Below are 26647 nucleotides of genomic sequence, written 5' to 3' on the forward strand. Positions count from 1 at the left end.
CCTAACACCCTTCGGATTTCAGAACTCTCAACTGGTTCTCTTCAACTCTACCAGCTACATAGAACGTTGACAAAGCTGCCAAGTAGTACTTTAATGCCCTTCATGCTCAGACCTGCCTGCCTGCCAAATTAACACATTGGTACAATGTATTCTGCCACCTGCAGAAAAATTTTTTGGGATCCTGGAAAATCAAGTGAACAAATGACAGATGCTACAAGGGTAAGAAAGACCAGGAAAGCTCACAAGAGACTAGGAATGGGGAAGACACACAGAACAAGTCCTTCCAGCTACCCACAACTTTGTAATGTCCCTTAAGTGTTCCTGAGGGTAGCCCCAATACTACTTGTGGTAAGCCAGCTCTTTCCAGTTGATGTTGGGCACTTGGAAGTGGTATGTGAGTCCATTCCTCTTACATCTGTTCCTAAGTTGTCAAGACAGCTGAGCCAGCCTTCAAAACCTCAAAAGCCTGCCTGTCAAAATAAAAAAAAACAGGAAATAAAGTTTAAAGTTTCAGCCCAAATTGTGAATATGACAGAAAATCTGGAGCTACTGAAAACTGACTGAAGCTGAAATGGCTAAGGAATGCCACCTGTACATAAAATACTAGCACTGCAATCATATTTACTAAGGAACTACTGACATGTTTATCTTCTTTGATTTGCAGATGTTTCTTCTTTTTGCAGAGTGCTATAATTTTGTTCAAAGAAAGGAAACAGATGGTAGCTGTAATAGTGGCACCTTTCCAAAGTGGAAAGTAATCATTTGTGAGGCTACCACAGCCTTAAGGCTGGGATTGTCAGATTTGTATGGCCTGCATGAATTGGACAACACCGTCATTGAAAGGTTTCCAAGCTCAGTGCTGATGCAAACCTGAGTAGCAACTGACAGAAAGAGCAGGCGCCCTAATGCTGTTTCTGTATCAGTCAGAGCAAATGGAGTCCTAAGCAGAAAACCCATGGCACGGGGAATTATAGGAATATGGACAATGTATGAGGTCCCACACCAGAACCATTTATAAGCTGAGGCTTTGACCTCAGAGCTACTGATGCACTGCCAGGGGAAGTTCCACCCATAAAAAGCAATCTGCGGAAGAGGGTCTAATTTAATACAGCAAGAACTGAAAGAGAGAAAGAAAAGTAAAAACTATGGCCAAATGAACAGAAATGATGCAATTATCCGTCAAAAAAATAAGCACAGACAAAAACAGGATTTTTTTTTTTCAGAAACAACCTGTAACTTTAATGAAAAAAAAAAACCAAACAAAACCAAAACCAAAACCAAACAAAAAAAAATTTAGGCATAAATAGGGAATTTCCTTAGATCACTTCCACCTTCTTTTAAGGATTTATATGAACACAAGGAAAGCAATAGGCTGGTCATTCAAGTCCAGCAAGCTCTTTTGATAGAAGGGAAGTGACTGGGATGGCTAAGGAGTATATGTGGGGAAAAAAAAATGAAGGAAGATGCCATGGGAGCAACTTCTTGAGTCTGGAAGGGGGCAGGGTACAAGCTTATTTTGAAATGTGGAGCAGGAGTCAGAGAAGGAATAGAAAAGGATGATAATTCTAAAATAAAAAATATTGTTTTTATGATCTTAATCACTAAATATATCCAGAAGCAGAAGATAATGTATCTGAAATGTGTTGGAGGATAAAGTGAAGGTGAGCAAGAGAAGAAATAATCAAAACTCTGCCAGAGGAAGCTGTCCAGATTTGTAAAATGCAGCAGTGTAAGGCACTCAGGGGATCCAGTGAAAGGATCACACATTCAAGAGAGAGTAAGGATGACAGATCAGTAATTTACCATGGGAGCAAACCAGAACTCTAGTCAAAGCAGAGGGAGCAGGAGGACCACTGAGGAAAGTGCTGGTGGTGACTGACGCAGGGGACTTGCTGGCGGGAAAGCATCCAGAGGTGGAAAGGCTGTTGTGGTAGAACAGCAGAAGACGGCAGATAAACTCAGATTTACCATACCTAACTTCAGGCGTTAGGGAAATGCTAGATTAGGAGCTGAGATACTCCAGGCTTCCAGCTTCCCCCTCCTGGTCAAGGGAAAAAGTGCACCTCAGAAGGCAGAAGGACTTTCTGCACGTGCCCCCTTCTCTCTTTTCAGCACACACGGATTTGAGGGGAATTTCTCTTCTGATTTAGATGCTTAAAACTACCTAAAATAAATCTCAGCCTACCTGCGGTATCGTTCAGAAGAGCAAGTGAAGGAAGAGGAATAAGGGTCCTACAATGGAAAAATTCATCCCTTGATGCCTGAAGGTGGAGAGCTGCACTATGAGGCAGCCAGGGAAACCTTTGCATTTCAATTACTCCAGAGCAGGAAGCTAGAAAAATGGGCTTGGAAAAATCCTGCACATGATCTTGGGTTGTTAAAGAAATCTCTGCTTACTAAAAGTTTCTGAGACAAAGGAAAGACAGCCAGACAGCAGCTAATTTGACCCAAGGACAGAGAATATAGCCCAGGAATGGGAGTCAGTAACAGAGAAATGATCTAAACAACCTGAAAGGAACAAGGGAAAAATAAAGAAAAAGGGGAAAAAAAAAAAAATGGAAACCGTCACCTATAAATACAACCACTGGTTGTAGGAAAAAAGGTACCTTTGTCTTGGGAACACAGGAATTACAGAGAGAAAGAAAAGGGGGAGGAGAAGGACCAGCTAAACCACACGAACATGAATTTGGCAGTAGAGTAACAGTTGCTTTTTTTGGAAAAATACACAAGTTTAACAAGCTAAGTATCAGCACACAGTCAGAGCCTGCTGGCAAGTGTGAAAACAGCACTGAGAGCTGCAGGCGTCTTACGTGAAGGTCACAGTGTACCTACATCTGCACAGCTGAGAGACAGGCAAACCAGGCAACTTGCTCCCAGGCTGGAAGCTCCTTCTTCAATTCAGGAAGAAAAGGTTCCCACAGTTCCAAACAATTCTACCATATGTTACTAAAATCTACCTTATCTCTGAAAAACTACAGCAACAATGTAAAGGGAGCAGAAAAAGTAACGTACTAATTATTAAAATAAACTGCAGAAGACAGTATGACCTAGCAAATACCAGGCTAGCTTTCTTTTTAAACATTATGAAAATCAGAACACGCAATGCAACAAATATCCAAACATTTAATAAAGATATATTCTGAAAATAGGAAAATAAGCAGGCGAAAACCACTTAAGAAGAACAAGGAAGAAGAAAAGACTATGTATGGCGACCTATACTTGTAATTTAATGCTTGTTCTTGTCAGATGAAGTCTGGCTTCCTCCCCCCCTCCCCCCTCAATGTTACTAAGAAGGTAAAATACCCACTTCCCCTATCCAGGAAAACTGATGCAGCTAATCTGTCCATTCCACAATTGTCTTTAATCTATCTGTTCATCAGACTAAGGCATTAGCCATCTTGCTAATTATCTCCTTGTAATACACAGAAACTGCAAAAGCTGAAGAAGTCACCCTGAGGAAACAGAGTACCAGGGAAATGGGAAGAAAAAAAAAAAATCCGATGTTTGATACTACAAGGAATAATACCTTAAATATTCTATACCAGCAAACACCAGCAAACCACTGGTTTGCCTCAGATAACAAGATGCAAGACTTCTGACATCTGTCAACAGACCAAAGGGCAAAAGAAACAAAGGACACAAAACCCACATCTCTTCTGTTTCCAGCGAACTTTTTATTTTGAAATATGTTTATATCTCTGCATGAGCAATACCCAGGAAAACACTCCGAGACTTCACCACAGATCACCTTATTGTACACTGCTGTTTAGTTCTAGTTTTTAACACACAAGCATTTAAATTTTCAAGAAAATAGAACAATCTCTTGGAAACCATAAGAATCTTTTACAGTGCTAAAACCATTTTAGCACTTCTGATGCAATTTTTAATCCATACAAATGTAAAACTACATTTACCATGATTAATGCATTCAACTTCATTCTCATGAAAGTGAGACCCACCCTAAATACTGCTTGCAGTGTGTTACAGTTAGCCCAGCTTTTCACTGCTTCATATGAGAGCTGTTCTGATAAGACAAATCTGTAATTCTCTCCACTTTTCAGCTACAGCTGAATCAAGACCCATTTAGAGTATTTGACTGGGCTAGCAGTTACCCAGAACTATTCAAGAGGAGATTCTAAAGCTTGCCTCATTAATGTCTAAGCACTAAAAATATTAATTAGTGTTGATATAAACGAAAGTTTAACCTGGTGACAAAATCTCTTAACATTTTCTTTTAATATGAGCATGCATAAAGAATCTAGTCAGATTACCAGGATTTCCTGTAAATCCTACAAAATCACTAACAGCATCCACAAAACACATTATTTAAGACCAGCAGCTCCTCCTACCAGCACACTGGGAAACCGCATTTAATCTTTGCATCAATTCTTCTAGGGCCATTTCTTCAATTTTCAGCCAGCATCTCATTCTCTGATAAAACAAAAAGAATCCACAGCAAACACGCTCCCCCTGCTCCAAGAATAAAGGAAGGAGGGTGGAGGAAACCCCAAACCAGACCACTACAGCAGTGCTTCGCAGCCCTGCATTTCAACTACTCCATTCGGATCCCCCTTCAGCACAAAGGGAGGCAGGAGTACACGTTCCCTCCTGGCAGTGCTTGGGTGAGGCAGGCGCTGCTTGAAGCCAGAGCCGTGAATGTTAATGACAGCAGGACCGTTTATAACTTCTCTCCCCTCCTCTGCGTATGGGTTTGCCCGCAGTGGAGCCCTCAAATGCCAGAATTAATGCGAAGCGGTGATTAGCCGACGTATCACCAGTCTCTCCCAGCCTGCAGCAAGTGCTGGGAAGCGCTGCACTGAATCTACAGCTCAGCGAGGGAATGGCAAGCAGCTGGAGCTTGGAAAAAGCCTCATCCTTACGTGAGCGCTATGCTCCTATTTCTACCTGCCTGCCAGCTGCTGCAGGGTGAGTAGCTGTGGAGGAAAATGCCTTTCCACTGACAATGCCAAGGTTATTCCGCTCTTACCAGCCCACATGAATGCCTTCATGTTCGGTTTGAAATGGTAATTTTTGAAGGCTTTCATATTTCCTTTAAACACCAAAATATCCATAGCCACCTTCCAGACTATTTGGAGGAGCTTGACTGCCTAAATGTGCAACAGTCTCTGTAACTGTGTAACTTCCATAAAATCTGAATTACTCCTTTAGGCAAAGGGTTTGTAGAGCCAGGATCTGTGGACTTCACAAAGTGTACAGAATATATAGAAGAGATGTAGAAGGCAGCAAGGAATAGCAAGCCTAATAGACTGTAAACTTCTATTTGCCATAGAGAGTACACTATCACTGGAAAGCTTTTAGGGATACAGAAAATTCTACAAGACTGAAAGCTGTACAATGCCTCTCTGTACAACTGCTCCTTGCAATTGCTTTTCAGTGCTTTTATACAGCCTGTTTTACAAGTTTCAAACTATGAGGCTTTTAATGCTTCCTTTTTTCAAGACTATCTCAATGCCTACTAAATCTCAGCAGAATTCTCCCAGTCTTCTAATCATTCTACTGGTTTTAGCTATGTCCTCTTTTATTTTAGCCATTAAAATAAATAAATGGTTAACTATGGCAAAACCAACAAGGGATGTTTTCCTGTATGCAGTCCGTCCAAAAGCAGGACAATGCTTAAAAGAACTGCACTGTGTTATTTAGGATAAAGATCCTTTCTATGGATTACATACAGCAGGCAAAAAGCTGTTCATAACTCTCAAAAATAACATTAGGGAGGGCATGAACTAAAAAAAAAAAAAAAATTAAGAGGACCCATCAATCTCTCTGGGCTTCCTCTGTCAATAACATTAATTGAGATCATACTTAAATATTCATTTATTAGAAGCACCACATCATTTTAACTCCAAGTAGGATGGGCTGACAGCAGCTCCATGTATTATATTTACAAAAGTCATATATATTTCCATTTGTATATTAATAGAAATTAAAAAATAAGTCTTCAGACAAGCATTTATATAACAAAGGTTACCACAGAAATATAGCACATTGTAGGAAATTTTTCATAGAATCAGAATGGTTTGGGTTGGAAGGGACCTTAAAGATCATTTAGCTCCAACCCCTTATCTCATAAGGTCTATCTTTCCATGGCATTTTCTCAATGAAATAGCAAATGTAAAGCAAAGTATAAATGTATTGAATTTTATCATCAACATCAGCCATTCAATTTTCAGGATCACATGCACATAAAATCTATTTATATTTGTGCAAAATTAATGGAAAACTCTCATATGCTAGTTAAACCTCAGTTATACCAACATCGCCATTTTACGTGTAGTTTCTACAACTTCAGACAAATTCAAAACATGCAAGGCACAAGCAGAGCATCAAAGCTAAAGGTTTCAGTTAGCTGGACTGAAAGTTAGTTTACCTAAAAGTAGGGGGAGTTTTATAATCATGTAGTTGTTTAATCCTGTTCCTTCACAGAAATCAGCATCCCTGTCTGGAGTGATACAGTAACGAGCTTAGGTGTAGTTTCTCTACTGAAGGAAACAGATACAGTATGCTTAAGATAATTAACCAGAATGTGAGATTAGGATCCCTGCTAGTTTGAAACTGGATCATCTGTGGTTTCATGAATAAACTTGAGTCAGATTAAAGAAACAGACCTTAAACAAATTCAAATCAACTCTCAACAAGAGAAGCAAGCTGAGCTTCCTTGCAACAAAAATCCAGCCAGTATCTTACAGTGTGCTACCTAAGGAATCAAAATAATTCTGGAAATGAAAGCCTCAGTTACAGCTCAGGGATGAGCTATTGAAATTTTTACTCTTGAAGTTTGTACCTGATGCCTCACACCTCTGCAGGTCATCACAGTGATTCTTTTACAGAGCTACACATGGCATTTCAGCCCCACACATCTCATGCTACATTAAAATTTGAGAGTAAAACAATTAATGTTCGGTTCCAGCACTGACAGTCTGTAAACACAATAGGAAAGGTTTAAACTTTTCAGGTAAAATGTGATTTTTTTTATTTTTATTTTTTTTAAATAAAAAATTCAAGCTGCTTTTGGAATTCTGATTTTTTTAACTTCTGCTAACTTCTGGGAAAAAAAAAACTGCAGCAGTCCTAAGGCAAGCCCCTGCTGCAACAGAGGAATTCATACTGAAGTATATAGCCTTGTGTAAAAACACTTTCACAAAGAAATTTGAGGAACACACAGCCTTTCAGTTCCATATTAGATGTCTAAAAAGCAGTGAAAACATTTTTGTCAAATAGTCTGTATTCCTATTTCTTTCAGTGCAACTGCAAAGATAATAAGCAGGGAGCAAATGTATTGCAGAATTTAATCTCCAGCTTCCAGGGCTACATGGATGTTTAATTCACCTGATTTCTGCAGGTCTGTATTTTTTTTCTAAACGTCTATGAGGTTTGAATGCCAAAACAACATTATTTTTTTTTCCTTCTGTACTCTACTTTGTTCTGGTTTTGGCTGTTGTCTCCAGCAAAGCCTGTTCAAACACAGCAACATCACACCACTCTGATTTTCAAGCAGCTCCAGCCAAAAAGCATTACCTAGTTTTTCAAGAAATTGTAGCTATTTTAAAAATGTTCCAGAAGTGATACACAACAACTCTCTTATGCGAGCAGCCAAAGCAATACCAGTAAGTCATTATAATAATGTAATGTAATGAGTTTTGCCTGAGCAAAAGATACTTGCAACTATATAAATTTCTCTGCTAAGTTTACTTTGATCTCCATAATATCAGTAGTCAATGAGTTCCAAAATTTAATGATGTGCTCTGTGAAAAACTGCTTTTGTTTAAACTACCTTCCTGAAATTTTTCTGGTGCCCCAGTTTGCCTTTTGTGAAGAGGTGGAAAAAAACACCCCGGAAATAAACACACTCCATTCACTTCCCCAAGCCATTCATGACTATACAGACCTCCACTGTAGGTGATATTATGTCACCTCCAATTGCCTTTTTTTCCCCAACAGAAAATTTCCTACACTAATTAGTTCCTATTTGTACAATAGCAACCCTATACCTCTGACCGCCTTCGCTGTGCGTCCACGTACCCTAATTCTGCTCTAACAAAGGGAACAAAACCGGACATGGTACTCAAGATGTGGGCACAGCAGAGATTATGCAGTGACAACGATTTTGTTGTTCTCGGGTTTCCCTCAGTGGTTTGTAGTGCTCTGTTTGCCTTTTGGACCAACACTGAGGGGCGACTGAGCTGCTGCTGTTTTCAGGGAACTACCCACAATCAGTCAAGGTCTCTTACTGAGGGTTAACAGCTATCTTAAAGAACAGCATTGTCTTTTCTCAGATGTATCGCTCTGTACAAACAACTAATTTCACCCTTTCTATAGATCAGTTACTTAGCATCACCAATTTATCTTCCAACTGTTTGCATTCAGCAGCGAACTTGACTATTTTGAATAACTTCACATTTGCAAATCTTGTCTTTCCATGCTTCCTTTCCATTTCCAGCTAATTTTCCACAGAAAACTGACCACCTAAAGGAACTCTCTTTCTCATTTTTTAATCCATTATTAATCCACAAGAGGGCTTCCATTTAACTCATAGGAGCTTAGTTTCTCTAAGAGTCTGAGAGCAGCTGCAGTGGAAGAAAGACTATTTATAGACTATAAAGTAGGACTATAAGAAATTAAAACACATACAGGTTTTCCTGCTGCTTTGCATGGGCGCTACTACATTGCTTGCTATGAAAGGAACGGGCAGAACATATGGATGGTTAATGATTATGCAGCTGAATCCTCTGCCAAACATCTCATACTGCTTTCCAGCAATATCACGTGGTCAGCAACAGGCAGGCAAGTCAGCCACACTCTTTTCTGGATCGCCTCAGTGTCACATGCCACAAAACTCTATAGAGTATGTAAGCAGTGAAGCTACAGGCATCCACATCACCACCACTGTCCTAAGACACTGCAGATGTAGCCAGAAAGACTTACCTAAGCTGGACTCCTGCAGAGCGGGAAGAGACTCATTAAATGTGCTTTTCATAACCTAAGTCCTCAGAGGTCCTACGAAAAACTTCCACATGCACCCACTGCAGAAGAGCAATAATGATCCCCAGCCTTAAGTAAAAGGGGAAAGAAAGAGGAAACAGGATAGTTGATATGAAAGATCCAAACAGAAAATGCATTTTTAACATTTCAACCTCCTCTTGGCACCAGTTCTTCCTTCATGAAGCAAAGGGATTTTTCCCTTTTATTTTTCTGAATGACTGAGTTCTCTTGGTAATCAGCCCAGTTAGGCTTTATTATGTAAATCATCTGGGATTTGAAACTCGGATTCATAAGCAGAGATGGCAGTATTCTGGTTTTGGCAACACCTCACTCTTTCACAAGGAGAAAATTGTTCCTAGATTCACAATCTCAAGGAATACAGAGAACTTCGCATTGTACGAGTCATTACCCTGCAAATACATGGAGGAAGGGGGGGGGGGGTAGAAGTAGAAGTTTTTTCTTCTTAAAAACCTGACACTCAAAAACTCACACAAATCTAGAGCATGGGCAAGGTTCATAGAGACACAGACACAGAGCCTTCAGATGTGCAGAAGCATTTAAAAGACAGATTTCACCAAAATTATGCCTTGTTCTACTAATCCATTAATTTACCAAATCTCTACCAAGTTCTCAGTTTCAGATCAACCTCAAAAATATTTTCCTTTGATAAAGTAAGTGCCATACAGGAAAAAAAGGCCTAGAGCTGCTCTCCACGCTTCCCCATCCGGGATGTGTGTTTATCCACACACTGGGACCAGGCTGAGGTGGCATCCAGACCAGGTACTCATCAGTAGGGGAAAAGGTTCACCCTCAACTTCTTTCTACGTAAGTGCTTCCCTTCCCTTCTGTTATTGCTCAGGCCCATGGCTGAGTAGTAGTAGAAGGTGGAAAAAATGTAACATACTGATTTCTATTTGGCGGCCTCTTCTTTAGCTCAGCCCAATCTTGCTACAGTCCATCTCCCAGTACTTTCAGTCTTCTTCCCAAAACATCTTTTTCCTCTCCTTATCAATTGCAATCTAGCCTCTCCTTAAAAAAATAAAAAAATAAGATTAGTTCTTAAAGCTTATGTTGTCCACTAACTCTTCCAAATTCATTTCTTATGTCATATCTCAGTTTCACAATAGAGCAGCATTCCTCATACTTCTGTGAAGGTTTTTGTAGTTAGGCTCTTCAGCCTGAATGAACTTAAAATGATTGACTAGATTAAGGGTTTCAATACTTCCTTGCATAACAGGCAGGGTCTTCTTTTTCCCCAGCCTCCCTTACTTGTATGAAACAAATGAAATGTCATTTGAATCTCTTCCACTTATCTTCTAAAGAGTGCCAAGTTTCCCAATAACTGCTTCATTCAGTTCTTCTTCATCCTCCTCTTTTGCCACATGAGCTTAAGTAAACACTGCAGAGCCAAGAGCCTTGAAAGAGTTTATTTAGTGTAACACCTCCAACTGCCCCAGTTATGCTGAGGGCTGCTCCAGCCCTTTATTCCTCTCCAGTTTGAGGAGTTAAACTACCCAGATGTGTGAGCAGCTGCACTCCTCTAAAAACAGGCATGGCAATCAATGAATGATGTCTTTTTGCCAGTGCAATGCCAAGTAAGATCCTACCTTTCTAAGTTTACTGAGATGTCTTTATAGATGAAGAAAGCATTTTCTGTAGAAAGTTAGGAAGCACAAAGACTGGGAAGCATACAAGTAAGTGGGAAAAGAACTTACTGCAAATAGAATGGAAATGGAAAGAAATAAAATGTCAGTTATTTTCTTTTTGGAGGCACTTCCTTGGGTATGTATAATTAAAGGAAAGTCCATACAAGAGAAATTACTCGAACCCATATAAAAATGAAACCACAAGTACTTAATAGAAAAAAAGTTGAAACTGGGGAGCTCTTGTTTTAGGAGATCAGACATTGAAAGGTACCATGGTAATTAAATAGGTGGTAGAGTCTGGATGCAGAGATGTCATAGTCATACTTCCCCCCCACACACACACACAGTTAGTATTCTGTATTTAAACATGGAAATTAAATCAATGCAGAACATATACATCTTTTTCTATGTACTAGGCTTTAAATCAATCCCTTTTTGTGGGTGCTCAGATTTGGCATATCAAGAAAAGAAAGAACTGGCCACACACGTCAAAGTTTAGCAGGTCTGCCACTTGAGTCAGGGCTGATTTAAAACATTCTCAGGAAATTACTCTGTAACAAAATGTGATATTTAACTGTCACTTATAATCGCAAATTTTACATACAATCAGCAATCTAAAAAGTACTCTGAATGAAAGAAAGTTTGGTATTGCACAGAATAAAACTGAAGTGCTTACCCCTGAGGAACAGGCTGACAAGTTTTATCACAGATAAAAGGGCAGAAATATGTCAACTTTAATTCAGAACCTTTTTTTTTTAAATAGGACGTGTCTTAAAATTTTACTGTCATTTTCCACTTCTACATCTTTAAAAAAGTAACATTCACTGGAGGTTTAGGATGTCAGAAAGCTTTTCCCCTTGCAGAAAAAGAAATAGTGGAATACTCAGGGAATGAACTGAGAACAAAGGAAAATTCAGTTTGTGATTGGGACTGGCTGAGTTGCCCACCTCTGGCTGATGTGCCCAAAAAGGCTATTTACTATTCTGCACCTGGGTGATGGCCTCACTTCTAGACTGCACCCTGTTAAAGGACTTGGCTTTGTCTGTCAAAATTTAAGTCATCTCAAAAAACAACCAGGAATAGAAAAATCATTTCCAACAACCTTAAGGCTATTTAGCCTGCAGACAAAGAGGTCAAACCCTGAACGTGTTCCGCTACAAGACTGAAACCTCTTGCCCTCACCACAGGTCCTTCCCTTGTGTTTTTCACAACAGAGCTTGAAAACTTCTGTGTGTGTGTTTCCTTAATAGGCCAATTCCCCCATCAATTTTATTGCATACAATCCTCAATAAACAAAATAACATTGTTTTTTTATCCTGGTTATTTGTGTTGATGGATGCTTACTATAGGAGAGAAAGACCAGGTCAGATCTCATCCAAAGTGGCAGGAGATTCGAAGCAGGGGAAAAAAAAAAAAATACAACTTTTGCCTTTTCACAACCTTTTCATTTTTGACAAGCAAAAATCACTATGTCCAGTTCAGAATGGTAAGAGTTTTCGGGGGGAGGGTTGTTGTTTTTATTAGAATATGAAATAGTGAACATTTTCCAACCCCTACTTTTTTTTCCATGTAATATTTTTCACAGAAGATGCTATTTACCAAACCAGCCAAATTAAATTGATCTTTCCTGGAAGCTGGACTGCACAATAACTCAGTAGATGAGGGAAAAATGACTGCTTTTCAGTTTATAGTTTCTCTGCCTTCATTATGGTAAAGCTGTCAGAAAGGAAAATGTCATCTGGGCTTCTTTACATTGTAAGCCACATCCAAACCACCATTTCATACTTTCTTGAAAGACTGAATTCTTGCTTTAATTGGCTTCTGAAAGTATTGCTGTTAGTTTTCTTGAAGCACCACAGTCCTGAGTAGTTACTGATTTTAAAAGAAAAAAATGTAAGCATGCCTGTATACATTTCCTTGTTATTTTGAATATGTACTGCTGATGCTTTTTCTACTTTTCCCTCCTTCACTCTTGAGCTATTTCCAATCCATAACAAAGATTCTTTTGGGATTGACAAGCTCAATGCAAAGCTCTTTATTTTCAATTTCTTTGCCTTTAAAATTAAGTAAAAAGAAGTGTTTTTTGACAAAATATCTATTACACATAAGAGGCTCTATGAGCTTCAATTTCAAGTATTTTTTTAAGCTTTGTAATACTTGGATATTTTAAAAAAGTATCTCTTGAGCTGAGTGGATCACAACCACAACTAAGAGCTGTCTCCATAAATCCACAAAGATTAACACAGAAGGACAGGCTCACAGCGAGTCTCAATCCTGGAGCACAGTACATCATTTCTTATTCCAGATCATGAGACATGATTATTTCTATCCCTATCCAATGCTGTCAGGTCAGCTACACAGTTATTGGTAACTGATAACCTCCAGAATGTACCAACTGGTGCACCAGAATATCTCTAACATTAATATTCTCAACAGGTGCCTTAAAATCATGCATTCTGTTGTCCATTTTTTATGAGACCTAAACGAAGTCTGAAGTGAGAAACAGCAAGAGTACAGAACCTGAAATTTTGCAGAATTCTCAAGTTAATTTCTGCAAATTTGTGTTCTCAGAATTCTTCTCTTTACAAGACCCACTTCAATGGGCTGAAAATCCCTGGCTCCTTCAGCTGCCATCCCCCTCCAGAGACTCAGCAGAACGCTAGTGCCGTCCTGTCCCACACTTCGTCCACTTACCACACACCCATCTGTGTTTACTCATCAGGTATAACTACCACATCCAAGACCGAACTGCAGCAGTCCCCTCAAAAGCTCAGTAGCAGAATGCCTACTGCAACACAGTTGTACAACTTGGATGTGCTGATTCATAGGGCATATCAAGAATGACAGTTTTGGTTCAGTTTATCAGGTGTTATTTGTGACATTAAAAAAATTATGACTTAATAAAAAAATCCAGAAGTAGAACAAAAATTTTCAACAAAGTAAAAATACATTAATGTGTCAGACAAAAAACCACAACATCTCACGCTACCTCTTTGTACATCTTCATATTTTTGTCATAGCATACAATGCTTCTGCATGACTATTGTCAGGATGTTAGGCCTGGGAAGGACTTCAAAGAATGAAAAAATTATGAGACCATATGCCCCTTTCCAAGACAGAAGTTATAAAATGGACCAGTCTCCAATCATGTTCCTGCATATTTCATGGCAAGGCCTGGATCTCTCAAGGAGAACATTTTGATCCTCTTCACCATCCCAGCTGAGTATCCAAGAAGAGCATTTTCAGAAAGAAATACTGTCAATGCATCAGCAGAGCACAGACAAGCAGCAGGGAGAACAGCGAGGCTAGAATTATGAAATATAATTGAAAAGCTGTAATTCCAAATGGCAGAATATAGAGGAGGCTTGAATGTCAGATACCATGGACTGGAAAGCCTGACTTGAAATTTTAGCTATACCATACCAATGCACTTGGAAGAAAAAGTCTCTCTGGTCCCTAGAGTCTGATCTGCATTAGAATCCCCCTAAGAGCCATTTATTTCCTTCAAAATTTTCACCAACCCTTTAGAGAAACAAAGAGGCATTAAAGCATTAAGTCAATAGTCACCTTTCCATCTGTGGTTATCAGTATGGTTGGATCTGCCACTGCTAGGAGCACCTGCTACAAAAGCAAAAATCACTAAAGAACTTTGTCTGGAAGACTCTACTGGATAAAACCAGAGAAACACAAAAATAAACCCCCTACCACTGATGTGGTAATGCATGGCAGGCAAACAGCTCTCAAAAAGTAGAAGTAGCTGTTATTATATGCTTTAACTTTCATCTTATTGCTTTCATGCGATTAGGCAGCATGCTGTTCAAGGAACTGGACTTTCTGTTTTACTGTAGAATCTATTTGTATTCATTTTCTACGTTTTTAAATGTGCAAAGGCAACAAGGAGGGGTAGGATTGGATTCAGAAGATAGATTATGAATAGCACCTGACATACAAATAATTCTTTCACTCTGCTTCTATCCCTTCACTTCCTCTCCCCTTGACATTTGCAAAGGAGTATTTAAAACTAAAGACTAGTTTCTCACAGAAAAGACAGAATCTGCCTGCCCTCCCTACCTTCTCAAACCCAGATAGGCTCAGTTTGCAACTTAGAGCACCCAAAACAAATAATAATAAAAAGAGAGTCCATGAAAACTTCACTTCGAGCCCTTTATAGAGAGAACTCTTTTTAAAGATATATCTCAGCAAGCAACATTATCTTGGGGGAACAGAGTAAGGTCTCAGGCTTAAAGGTTGTTTAATACTCATTAATAAAACCCAAATGCAAAGGACCTTGTGACTAAACATATATAATTTCATGTGAACAGCTGCCTCCATTTAGAGAGGAAAAGGAGTTTATGAAACATTTAAAAGCCTATTTTTGCAAGCAATCCCACCATGGAATTACTGCCAGATGTCTTTATGATATTTGACAAGCTACAGACAATGTTTTGTCAACATGTGTTAAGTGTTTTTCTATGCAGTGTAGTCTTCCCAGTTCTATATGTTATTTTTCCAATATATATGGGAAACTATTTTACTATATAAAAGACAGTTTCAAATGTGACTTCTGCCTCATGTACTTGTGACCCAGCTACACACAAGAAACCACATTAAACATACCTGCTGAAAATCAATCTAATTCCTATGCAGTACTTGCTTAAAAGAGCTATTCTTTCTTAAAGTATAATAATGCAAGTAAGTTTTAAATTAAATCTGACATAATTAAACAACCACACTGTTGCACAGATTTGGTTTTGGCTTGAACAGTGGAAGCTAATCATAAGCATCATTAAAATCTTTTAACACAATATATGAAATCACACTCCTCTCACAGCCAGAACAAAAATAATAATCTATGAGAACATATATGTATTCCATATTGAATTACTTAAGTAAACTACAAATAAAACCAACATCCTGCCAAAATCCTATTATGAGGCATATGTACCAGCAATTCCTTTCAGCACCTCTCTGATCTCCAGCTCCAAAAAAACAGCTAAGACTGCAACAATATGCGAACAATAGCACTGAGCTTTAAAAGGCAATGCTTTAAAAATAAATGTTCAGAAAACTAGATGCTGTAATAAATACACACATACTCTGTCTATGTTTAGGCTTGTAAATACCAACCTTTCCTGTTGTTCTGTTCAAAATCCAAGGCATGCTGCACATCTCCTTTGATCAGGTGTTTTTTGTGAGAACAGCATAAATAACACAGCATTTGAGCAACAAATGTAGTAAAAAGGTCCAAGTGTGCATGTTGATTTCTTCTTAAATGCAGTAGAACTGAGGCTCAATGCAGTGCATTGAGCTTCCACAGCAAATTTGTTTCCAAGGAAACCAATAGCTGCAGGTGTTTTCCCATATAACAGTGAAAGAAAATTCATCAGTGAGAGGACTTGTTTACTCAGTGTTTTATTCATATTTTTTTCTGGACAATTACAAACTATTCCAAAAACTGTGTTAGAAGACCATACTACATTAAAATAGTTAAAAAAAATCTTCCTTTACACATAACCTTACTGCACAGATGCTGCTAAAGGAAACGTGACACTTTTAAGTGTTTTCCTCCTTATCCTCTTTCAGCCTCCTCTGCCAAAATGACCTGCCTCCCCTGCTTTGTATCCTTCAATAACAGCATGCAAAACTCAGCCTATATTATGGGGTTTCATCCTAAAAGGTGCTCCAACAACTAGGCAAGGCCCCAGCTTCCAAGGAACAATGCTGACTTGAAGAGGCTACAGGAATGCCTATTCCTACCATATGGCATAGTTTTGCCAAATCGGTGATATTTCTATGGCATGATACATGAATGACATAAATATAAATATTTAGTAAAACCATAAAAGAGATAGCAAGGTGGAAAATCCACTTTCCCTGCAGCTCTCCCACAGGACATTAAAGCTATAACTCAAAATTACACACACAATGCATACTTCTCATTTATGTCGCAGATTCTCAAGCCAATATATAAAAATAAAAACATTATGGGAGCTGAATTTTAGTTTTGAAAAATTAGACCCCTTTTCTCTGGATAAGATACCAGAATATTTACCATTCCATGTGAGCCCTGAAGGCTTTTTTCCCCATTGTCCTCTTTCAGTGTTACTGATTCAACAGCAACATCTACTGGGCATAAAAGGGCAAGATTCAACTTCTTAAAAGACATTAAAGGGCCAGGCACAGCAGTAGGAAATACATACATCATCTATCTCTGGATACTTTTCCCACCCACTGCAAAACCAGAACTGAAAGGAACAAAACTTTAAAACATGCATTTGCTCTTTCCTCACCCCTCCAAAAGGAAAACAAACCCAACAAAAAGATGGATAGAAGAATAGCACTGACTTCTGTTTGCCATTTGTCGAGAAAATATTTATGTTACATCTTGAGGAACATTAGATACACTGGGCTAACAGAACCAGCTGACAGGAATTCTGCCAGTAAAAGTATTCAAACGATCTTCAAGTTCATGCAATGAAGAGGTTTATTACACATCTTTTTTGTTCTTTAAATCTATTTAACCTCTTTGTTAAAGAATTACACAAATTAAAATAAAAATATCAAAACCCAAACCAGACACACACACCCCCCCCCCCCCCCCGCAAACAGAAACCTAAACAGACAACAACAAAAGACAACCAAATAGCCATGACTAATAACCAGCAAGATCAGATGAAACAGAGATTCTTCAAAACTTCATGGAGAACAAGATGAACACATGTGGACCTATTAAATGCTAAGAACAAGGATCCCAAAGGATTTTGGCCTAATGACACCCAGCATTTTCCTTCCATAACAGAAGCTACAGGAGTCTAAATTCCCTAAGTGGAACACAAGAATTTAGGTCATGTGTGTGGGACACAGGACAATCCACATTTCTGAAAGCTCCATCTAAGCCAGCCAAAGAAAACAACAGAAGGGCAGCTCAGCTCCATCCCTCTTTCTGACTTTCTGCAGAGACCAGAGAGTTGTAGTCTATGGGGTGGAGCCAAGTTGGAGGCCTGTATCTAGTGGAGTGCCTCAAGGGTCAGTACTGGGACCAGTATTATTTAATATATTCATCAACGATTTAGATGAGGGAATTGAATGTACTATCAGCAAGTTTGCTGATGACACTAAGCTGGGAGGAGTGGCTGACACGCCAGAAGGCTGTGCTGCCATCCAGCAAGACCTGGACAGGCTGGAGAGTTGGGCAGGGAATAACTTGAAATATAACAAGGGAAAGTGTAGAGTCCTGCATCTGGGCAGGAACAATCCCAGGTTCCAGTATAGGTTGGGAAACGACCTGTTAGAGAGCAGTGTAGGGGAGAGGGACCTGGGGGTCCTAGTGGACGACAGGATGACCATGAGCCAACACTGTGCCCTTGTGGCTAAGAAGGCCAATGGCATCCTGGGGTGTATTAGAAGGTGGGTGGTTAGTAGGTCGAGAGAGGTCCTCCTTCCCCTCTACTCTGCCCTGGTGAGACCTCATCTGGAATATTGTGTCCAGTTCTGGGCCCCTCAGTTCAAGAGGGACAGGGACCTGCTGGAGAGAGTCCAGCGCAGGGCAACGAAGATGATTAAGGGAGTGGAGCATCTCCCTTATGAGGAAAGACTGAGGGAGCTGGGTCTCTATAGTTTGGAGAAGAGGAGACTGAGGGGTGACCTTATTAGTGTATATAAATATATAAAGGGGGAGTGTCACGAGGACGGAGCCAGGCTCTACTCAGTGGCAAACAATGATAGGACAAGGGGTAATGTGTACAAACTGGAACACAAGAGGTTCCACTTAAATTTGAGAAGAAACTTCTTCTCAGTGAGGGTGACGGAACACTGGAACAGGCTGCCCAGGGAGGTTGTGGAGTCTCCTTCCCTGGAGACATTCAAAACCTGCCTGGACACATTCCTGTGCAACCTTATCTAGGTGTTCCTGCTCCGGCAGGGGGATTGGACTAGATGATCTTTTGAGGTCCCTTCCAATCTCTAGCATGCTGTGATACTGTGATTTCATCTGCTTGCCGAAAGGCACGCATTATGATCAGGGTTCACAATCACAGCCCCTACTTGGCTTTCAACATCAGCACAGTATCACAGTATGGTCATCCTGTCGTCCACTAGGACCCCCAGGTCCCTCTCCCCTACACTGCTCTCTAACAGGTCATTCCCCAACCTATACTGGAACCTGGGGTTGTTCCTGCCCAGATGCAGGACTCTACACTTTCCCTTGTTATATTTCATCAAGTTACTCCCTGCCCAACTCTCCAGCCTATCCAGGTCTCGCTGGATGGCAGCACAGCCTTCTGGCGTGTCAGCCACTCCTCCCAGCTTAGTGTCATCAGCAAACTTGCTGATAGTACACTCAATTCCCTCATCTAAATCATTGATGAATATATTAAATAATACCGGTCCCAGTACTGACCCTTGAGGCACTCCACTAGTTACAGGCCTCCAACTAGACTCAGCCCCATAGACTACAACTCTCTGGCTTCTCTCCTTCAGCCAGTTCGCAGTCCACCTCACTACCTGATCATCCAGTCCACACTTCCTCATTTTAGCCGTGAGGATGCTGTGGGAGACCGTGTCAAATGCTTTGCTGAAGTCAAGGTAGACCACATCCACCGCTCTGCCATCATCCATCCACTGTGTTATTTCCTCATAAAAGGCTAAGAGATTGGTCAAACATGATTTCCCCCTGGTGAAGCCATGTTGACTGCCCCTCATAACCTTCTTATCCTTGATATGCCTTAAGATGGTACCAAGGATAAGGTGTTCCATCACTTTCCCAGGGATGGAGGTGAGGCTGACCGGCCTATAGTTACCCGGGTCCTCCTTCTTGCCCTTTTTGAAGACTGGAGTGACATTTGCTTTCCTCCAGTCCTCAGGCACCTGTCCCGTTTCCCAAGACTTGGTAAAGATGATGGAGAGTGGTCTAGCAATGACTTCCGCCAGTTCCCTCAGCACCCGCGGGTGCATCCCATCTGGACCCATGGATTTATGGATGTCCAGATTGCTCAACTGGTCTCTAACCCATTCCTCATCGACTAAGGCAAACCGCTCCGTCGACCTGACTTCATCTAAGGTCTCAGGGGTACAGGGCTCTTCAGGACTGCCCGCAGCAGAGTAGACAGAGACAAAGAAGGCATTCAGTAACTCTGCCATCTCTTTATCTTCTGTCACCAGGGCACCCATCCCGTTCATCAGTGGGCCTACATTGCCTCTGGTGTTAGTTTTGTCTGCCATGTATTTAAAAAAGCTCTTTTTGCTGTCCTTGACCCTTCTTGCCAGGTTTAATTCTAAGGATGCCTTAGTCCTCCTAGCTGCCTTCCTACATCCTCTAGCAGCAGCCTTATATTCCTCCCAAGTGGCCAGCCCCTCCTTCCATGACCTGTAAACTCTCCTCTTCCACTTGAGCATACCCAGCAATTCCCTATTTAGCCACGCAGGTCTCTTGGCCCTCTTCCTTGACTTCCTACGTGTCGGGATGCTCCGATCTTGAGCACGGAAAAAGTAGTCCTTGAATGTCAACCAACTATCTTGGGCCCCTTTACCTTCAAGCAGCCCTGCCCATGGGATTTCCCCTAGCAATTGCTTGAAAAGGCCAAAGTTTGCCCTGCTAAAGTCCAGGGTTGCAATTCTACTTGGTATTCTACTAGTCCTGCCACACAAGATCCTGAACTCCACCATCTCGTGGTCGCTGCAACCAAGGCAGCCCTCAACCCTTACTGCTTCAACCAGATCCTCCTTGTTAGTGAGGATGAGATCCAGCAGCGCTCCTCTCCTGGTCGGCTCATCCACCATTTGCAGGAGGAAGTTATCATCCATACACTGGAGGAACCTCCTGGACTGCGGCTGGGTTGCCGAGTGGTCCTTCCAGCAAACATCAGGGAAGTTAAAATCCCCCACGACGACCACGGCCTGTGACTGTGAGGCCGCTCTCAGCTGCCTGTAGAAGGCCTCGTCAACTTCCTCACCCTGATCCGGTGGTCTGTAACAGACACCTACAACAGTATCCCCCCTGCCAGCCTGCCCCTTAATTCTCACCCACAGACTCTCAACTTGCTCATCATCTGTCCCTGGACAGAACTCGGTGCACTGTAGTTCCTCCCGCACATAAAGAGCAACCCCACCACCCCGCCTGGCTGGCCTGTCTTTCCTGAAAAGGACATAGCCTTCCATGACTATATTCCAGTCATGTGAGCTGTCCCACCACGTCTCTGTAATTGCCACCAGATCATAATCTCCTGACTTAACACAGGTTTCCAACTCCTCCTGCTTATTTCCCATGCTGCGCGCATTGGTGTACAGGCATTTCAGGGAGCGAGCTGAGCACACCGATTTCACCCTAGGATTGTAGGAGGCCTCCCAGTCTTCATTAATTCTGGAGCACAATTCCTTCTCTTAAAGTGCAATCAGATGGGAACAGGATCCCTTCAAACACTGTTTATGCATCTCATATCAAGTGATTAAATGCTACTGGAAATAGAAAACAAAACTCAAAGACTCACATTTTAGTGAATCTTGACTCCTTCAAGGTAGTGACTTCACCTAGGAAAACTCCAGCAATTGGTCAGCTGAGCATCCTCCCAGCCCTCTCAGCTGAAGAGGAAAGTGCAGAGCATTCTCTATTTCTCTGCCAGTACTCCAATCACTTCACTGTGACCTAAGTCAGAAACCCAAACTCCTCTGTATCCAGACAGCATGAAGCTGACCATGCAACCTTTTGAGAAGCTCAGCAAGGCCACCTAGCAATCTAAGAGCACGGCACACACCAAACTGCAGGCAGCCTTCTCAAGAAGGCAGCAGCTCTGGGCAAAGTCAAGGGGACCCATCAACACCAAGTAGCTCAATCCTCACCAGTAAAAACACTGAAGCAATTACAAAAAGAATGAGGGACACCTCTTGGACTTAAAACATCTAAATACTACTGAAGTGCCCTGAACACTGGCACTTCTCCCCTATGCTTCTAGTGAGCCCCTTTCTTTGCAGTGCAGCAAACAAAACAAGGGCAACAGCCCTGCTGGAGCCCCACCAGCTGTTAAAATGTGAACACAATTCAGCTGCTCCCTTCAGGTCTGATCCTGGCTTGCACACGTGTATGCCATTCTGATACCTTCTAGAATCTCATTTATAGCCTTCCTATGTAAACGTACTTTAGCAAAAAGGGCAGGATTAGACAGTTCCTGTGGAATGAAATATGCCTAGGTGTGTAACACAGCACACAGATGGAATAGCAGATTTCAATATGCAGAATGGTTCTAGAACATACATGTTCAAAAATGAGACATGTTTCTCCAAACAAGCAATAAGGAGGGTGGGGGGAGTGAACCAACTTTCTTAACATGTGTAACAGGGCATTTTTGCAGTATTATTTTCCCACTCCTCTGCCTGCAAGCCCTGTCCATGTAGAAAAAGAAACTTCTAGGATTTCTCCTGGGGAAAAAACTTCCCTCAGCATATAGAGTGCTAGTGAACTGGACTTCAGGCAGCATTAAGAGAGCTCACTCTGCTTCTAGGCCTAGCAGCCTTGTTCCAATTAGATTTTTTTGCAGGTCCTGACAGCATTATAAAGGTTTCCAATACCTTCTCTGCATATACATGACCTCATGCATTTATCCATACACCTTAATGGAAACAGAAGCTGCTGGCAAGACTGCCTTTTTTTTTTTTTCTTTTTTTTTCTGAGGACCTGCTCTCCACCTCACAGGAACCGCGGCAGAGACAACACTGATGTGGCCTCCCTGGGACTTTCACCTTTTGGACGGGTCTCCTTGGCAGCAGTTAATCCCCAGCAGCTTATTTTTCACTCAACCTGTCATTTTCAGTGTAGCTGTTTTTCCCCCAAGAAGAGATTCTTGGATGGAAGTCACACATGCTACAAGGCTACCACACAGCTTTTTCTCTCTCCCTCCACACACTTAGTAATTACCAAAATTACATTTCCCCAGGTAAGCCTTTGCAAAAGAGGTCACACAAATTTGACAGAACGCTTAAACTGGCAGACTCCAGATTCAGTATCAAATTTATTCCCTCCTCTCTATATAAAATCTTGTGTAGAAATGGCCAATGTATTCAGTGCTGCTGGAGTCCTAGAGTAGATCTTCCCACAAAAAATCTGTGAGCAAAAGCTGGTGTTAAATATTTTATTGTACACAGAGATTAAAAATGTACAGAGGGCTGTAAGAACCACCTTTAATCGAGCCTTACCAGGCCATTACCATACACCTGACAAGCTCCTAAATTAAGCTACCGGTTCTTGTCAGCTTGTTTTTAATATCGCTGCCACTTCCGTGACCATTTAACAAGCTGGCATTATGGAGACCCCAGAAAACAACAGTTTAGCTCCTTCAGCATCTCTTGAGCACACAGTGTTCAGCTACTGGGATCAAAATTTCCCCCAAAGAAATATGAATGACTCCAGGGGAAGTCACACAGGCCTGAGAGGAGCTTCAGCCAGAAGTCACATGCCTTAAGCAGGAAGTGCTGCTGGGTGTCTGACTCCAGCTTTGTCTACCACCTACGTAGCTGTTGGCTGAATAAGGTGTCTGAGTACCAGGGCACCATAATGTACAATGTGGAGGAAAAAAAAAGAAGAAAAAGAAAAAAAAATTGCAAAGCAAACATTCTGAATTTCTTTCCAGAGGAGCCACCTGTGCATCTTGCAGCATTAATGTGCCCTTTTCTTCCCGGGCACCACACATATAGAATATTATATTATGAAATCCCTGATGTGTGTAGATTCTAGGGCAACTTCCTTGCTCAGCTGCTACTCTGGGCTTGGACCAGAGGAATTTGGGTCTAAATTTGTCCCATACAGATGGAGAACATAGGAGCTAGCGCATCCTCATCTTTTCCATTAGAGATCCGCAGGACAGAGCAAGGGGCACGTCAGAAATGTCACTCAGAGGGAGAGGGAAAGAAGGGTGGCCAAGTGGGAAGATCATGAGGGGATACTATGAGGGGAGAGGAGAGGCAGTCAGAAGGGGAGATCATGAGGGAAGATCATGAGGGGAAAGGAGAGGCTACCATAATGGAAGGTCATGAGGGCAGATCATGAGCAGAGAGGAGGGATGGCCATGAGGAGCCATCATGAAGGGGGAGGAAGGGAGGACATAAGCGAAGATCATGAGGGGAGTGAAAGGCATTTGTGGAGGGAGATCATGAGGGGAGAGAAGAGGTGGCTGTGAGGGTTGAGGAGGGATGGCCATGAGGGGTGAAGAAAGGCGGCCATGAGAGAAGATCATGAGGGGAAAAAAAGGGGCAACCATGAGAGAAGCTCACAAGAGGAGAGAAGGGGCGGCCATTAGGTGAGATCATGAAAGGATAGGATGGGTGACCATGAAGAGAGATCATGACAGGACAGGAGAGGCAGCCATGAGGGGAGATTGTGAGGGGAAATGTCAGGTGGCCACAAGGGGTGAAGGGCCATCATGAGGGGAGATTCTGAGAGGAAAGGAAGGGTGGCCATAAGGGAAAATCATGAGGGGTGAAGGGCTGTTGTGAAGGAAGATTGTGAGGGGAAAGGAGGCCAGCCATGAGGGGAGATCGTGAGGGGAAAGGAGGGGTGGCCATGAGGGGTGAAGTGTGGTCATGAGGGAAGAGGAAGAGCGGCCATAAGGGAAGATCATGAGGGGAGACAACAGTAGCTGTGAGGAATGAAAGGTGGTTGTAAGGGTTGGCCATTAGGGGAGATGGTGAGGGGAAAGAAGGGGTGGCCATGAGAGAAGACTGTGAGGGGGAGAGGAATTTTGTGAGGGGAAAGGAGGAGCGGCCATGAGGGGATTTTGTGAGGGGAGAGGAGGGGCAGCCATGAGGGGTGAAAGGCAGTCATGAGGGTATATCATGAGGGTAGAGGAGAGGTGGCCATGAGGGGAGAGGAGAGGTGGCCATGAGGGGAGATTTTGAGGGGAAAAGAAGGGTGGCCATGAGAGGATTTTGTGAGAGGAGAGGAGGGGCAGCCATGAGGGGATTGTGTGAGGGGAAAGGAGTAGTGACCATGAGAGGAGAGCATGAGGGGAGAGGAGGTGTGGCCATGAGAGGTGAAGGGTAGTCATGAGGAGAGATAGTGAGGGGAAAGGGGGGGACAGCCATGAAGGGAGATCATGAGGGCAGAGGTGGGGCAGCCATGAGGGAAGATCGTGAGGGTAAAGGAGTAGCAGCCATGAGGGGAGACCATGAGGAGAGAGCAAGGGGAGCTATGAAGTGTGAGGTGTGGCCATGAGGGTTAGGGGAGGAAGCTATACAGTGTGGGCCACTATGCAGGGCAGATGAGGGGTGACTGCAAGTGGAGATCATGGGGGCAGCCATAAGTGGAGATCAGTTTGCCCTTAGTGACATGGTTTAGTGGTGGGCTGGGCAGTCCTGGGGTAACAGTTGTACTTGATGATTTTAAAGGTCTTTTTTAACCTAGTTGATTCTATGATTCCATATTAATCTGTTCGATAAGTAGTTTAGATGACATTGTGACTAAAAGCAATAAGCTAATTATGTGCAACAAGTAATTTTAAGGAATCAAAATTTTTCTAATGTACCTTATGATCAACAAATAGGCTTAAACAGATCTGATAAGCTGAGCTGAGAAAAATAAAACTGCTCACTAAGTAACTTAAATTGCATGTCCAAATTAAATAAACTCTCTTTGGCCTCTAGCAATTAAAACAAACACAATATCTTTAGCTGGAGGAAAGGTTTTCCTTTGACAGCTGGCCATTTAACTAATTCTAGTCAATGCTAAGCAGCACAATTTTCACCAGAAAAAAAAAAAAACAGCCATATCAGTATGCATCTAGTCTGCAGTTTGTACCTGTGAATAATGAGCAAATGGGATTCTAGACAGCTCTTCATTTTCAGTGGCAGGAAGATTTCTATGCGCTTTCCTTGTGGCCATAAAAACCCATGGAGGTTATAGCAAAATGCAAAAACACACCTAAAAAAACCCCAAACAAACTAAAACAAAACCAATCCTTAAATAATTTATTTCATTATTTTCCAGTATTATTGTTATCTAAGCTCCCTCCTCCTGTGTAGTGATGGTTTACTTTCTAAACACTCAAAGAGAGTGCATTGAGTAACCCGGGCAAATCTGCGCATTTGCATGAAACAGCCCTCAGTAATTCCTCAGTGCCAGAGGCAACAACTGAACCCACCATCTAATCTGGGTATTGGCTAGAACAGAGGCAAAGCAACTCATTTCCATGACAAACAGTCCAGCTGGAAGCCAGTGAGTCAATCTAACCCACCACTTTTTACCCCTACAGATGAGTAGATAGATGACACTGAAATTATAAGGGAGCACATGAAACTTTGTGGCTCAGATGGTTTCTACCGCACCTATGCAAGACCTAATGTTTACATTCCCTACTTCTCCATCTTCATGGCCTTAAAGACTGAGTGCCAAGTCCAGCAAGCAATCTGCTGCTACAGAAGCAGAGGGCGGAAAAGGCAAGGAAGAACCCCAAACTTGCCATGTGACAGCTCCTCATTACACCAGGGCACATGGAAAGCATGAGATGTCTAAGGTCATGCACTACCATGTAGGACAAAGAGGCCAGTTTCTATAACAGAGTTTGTTTGTTCCTGTTTAGATACTATAATTAAGCAGATTTTAAAATATATCCACTGCCTTCAGATGCATAAAAATGGGATTTATAGAATGCCTAAACAGGTTGGACATGTAACCCCTCCTGAATTTCAATTACACTGCTGCTTGGGCATTTTTCCAATTTCTCTGGAGCCACCTAAGGCACTAAAAGCACAAAGGTACTCATGTCAGGAACTAAACAGAATTGATAAAGCTTTCCTACTTTAGTTTCAGAAAGTATCTAATATTTCATCCTACATGGAGAATATCTGAAAAGCAAAACATGATTTAAATCAAAAGAGAAAGATCCATTACATTCAGAGGCATCACAAGAGCTATTAATTTTCATAATAAACTAGATGTTATTGCTTTCTCTTCTGATTAAATGGCTATATATTTCAAGTAGGTTATAAACAAAAGGACGTCCATAGCTACATAATATTGA

At 41.7% G+C, this 26647-nt stretch overlaps 1 protein-coding gene across 6 annotated transcripts in view; it reads right to left on the reverse strand.

The window, feature by feature from the left end:
* MCF2L (MCF.2 cell line derived transforming sequence like) overlaps positions 1-26647 on the reverse strand; it is a 158981-nt gene that overhangs the window by 114188 nt on the left and 18146 nt on the right. The window contains exon 1 of one of the 6 annotated variants that reach the window (XM_061472699.1): positions 15774-15931. The exons of 4 other annotated variants lie outside the window; for them this stretch is intronic. In XM_061472699.1, the coding sequence (XP_061328683.1) occupies positions 15774-15864 (91 nt within the window). In that variant the 5' untranslated portion in view covers positions 15865-15931. Of the gene's footprint in view, positions 1-4349; positions 4857-15773; positions 15932-26647 lie in introns of those variants that run through there. One more of the 6 variants, XM_061472700.1, reaches the window with a different exon arrangement.

This window comes from Pezoporus flaviventris, unplaced genomic scaffold (assembly GCF_033815535.1).
Source record: "Pezoporus flaviventris isolate CSIRO_AGI_PZ_B2104156 unplaced genomic scaffold, CSIRO_AGI_Pfla_v1 ptg000072l, whole genome shotgun sequence".
Lineage (NCBI taxonomy): Eukaryota > Metazoa > Chordata > Aves > Psittaciformes > Psittacidae > Pezoporus > Pezoporus flaviventris.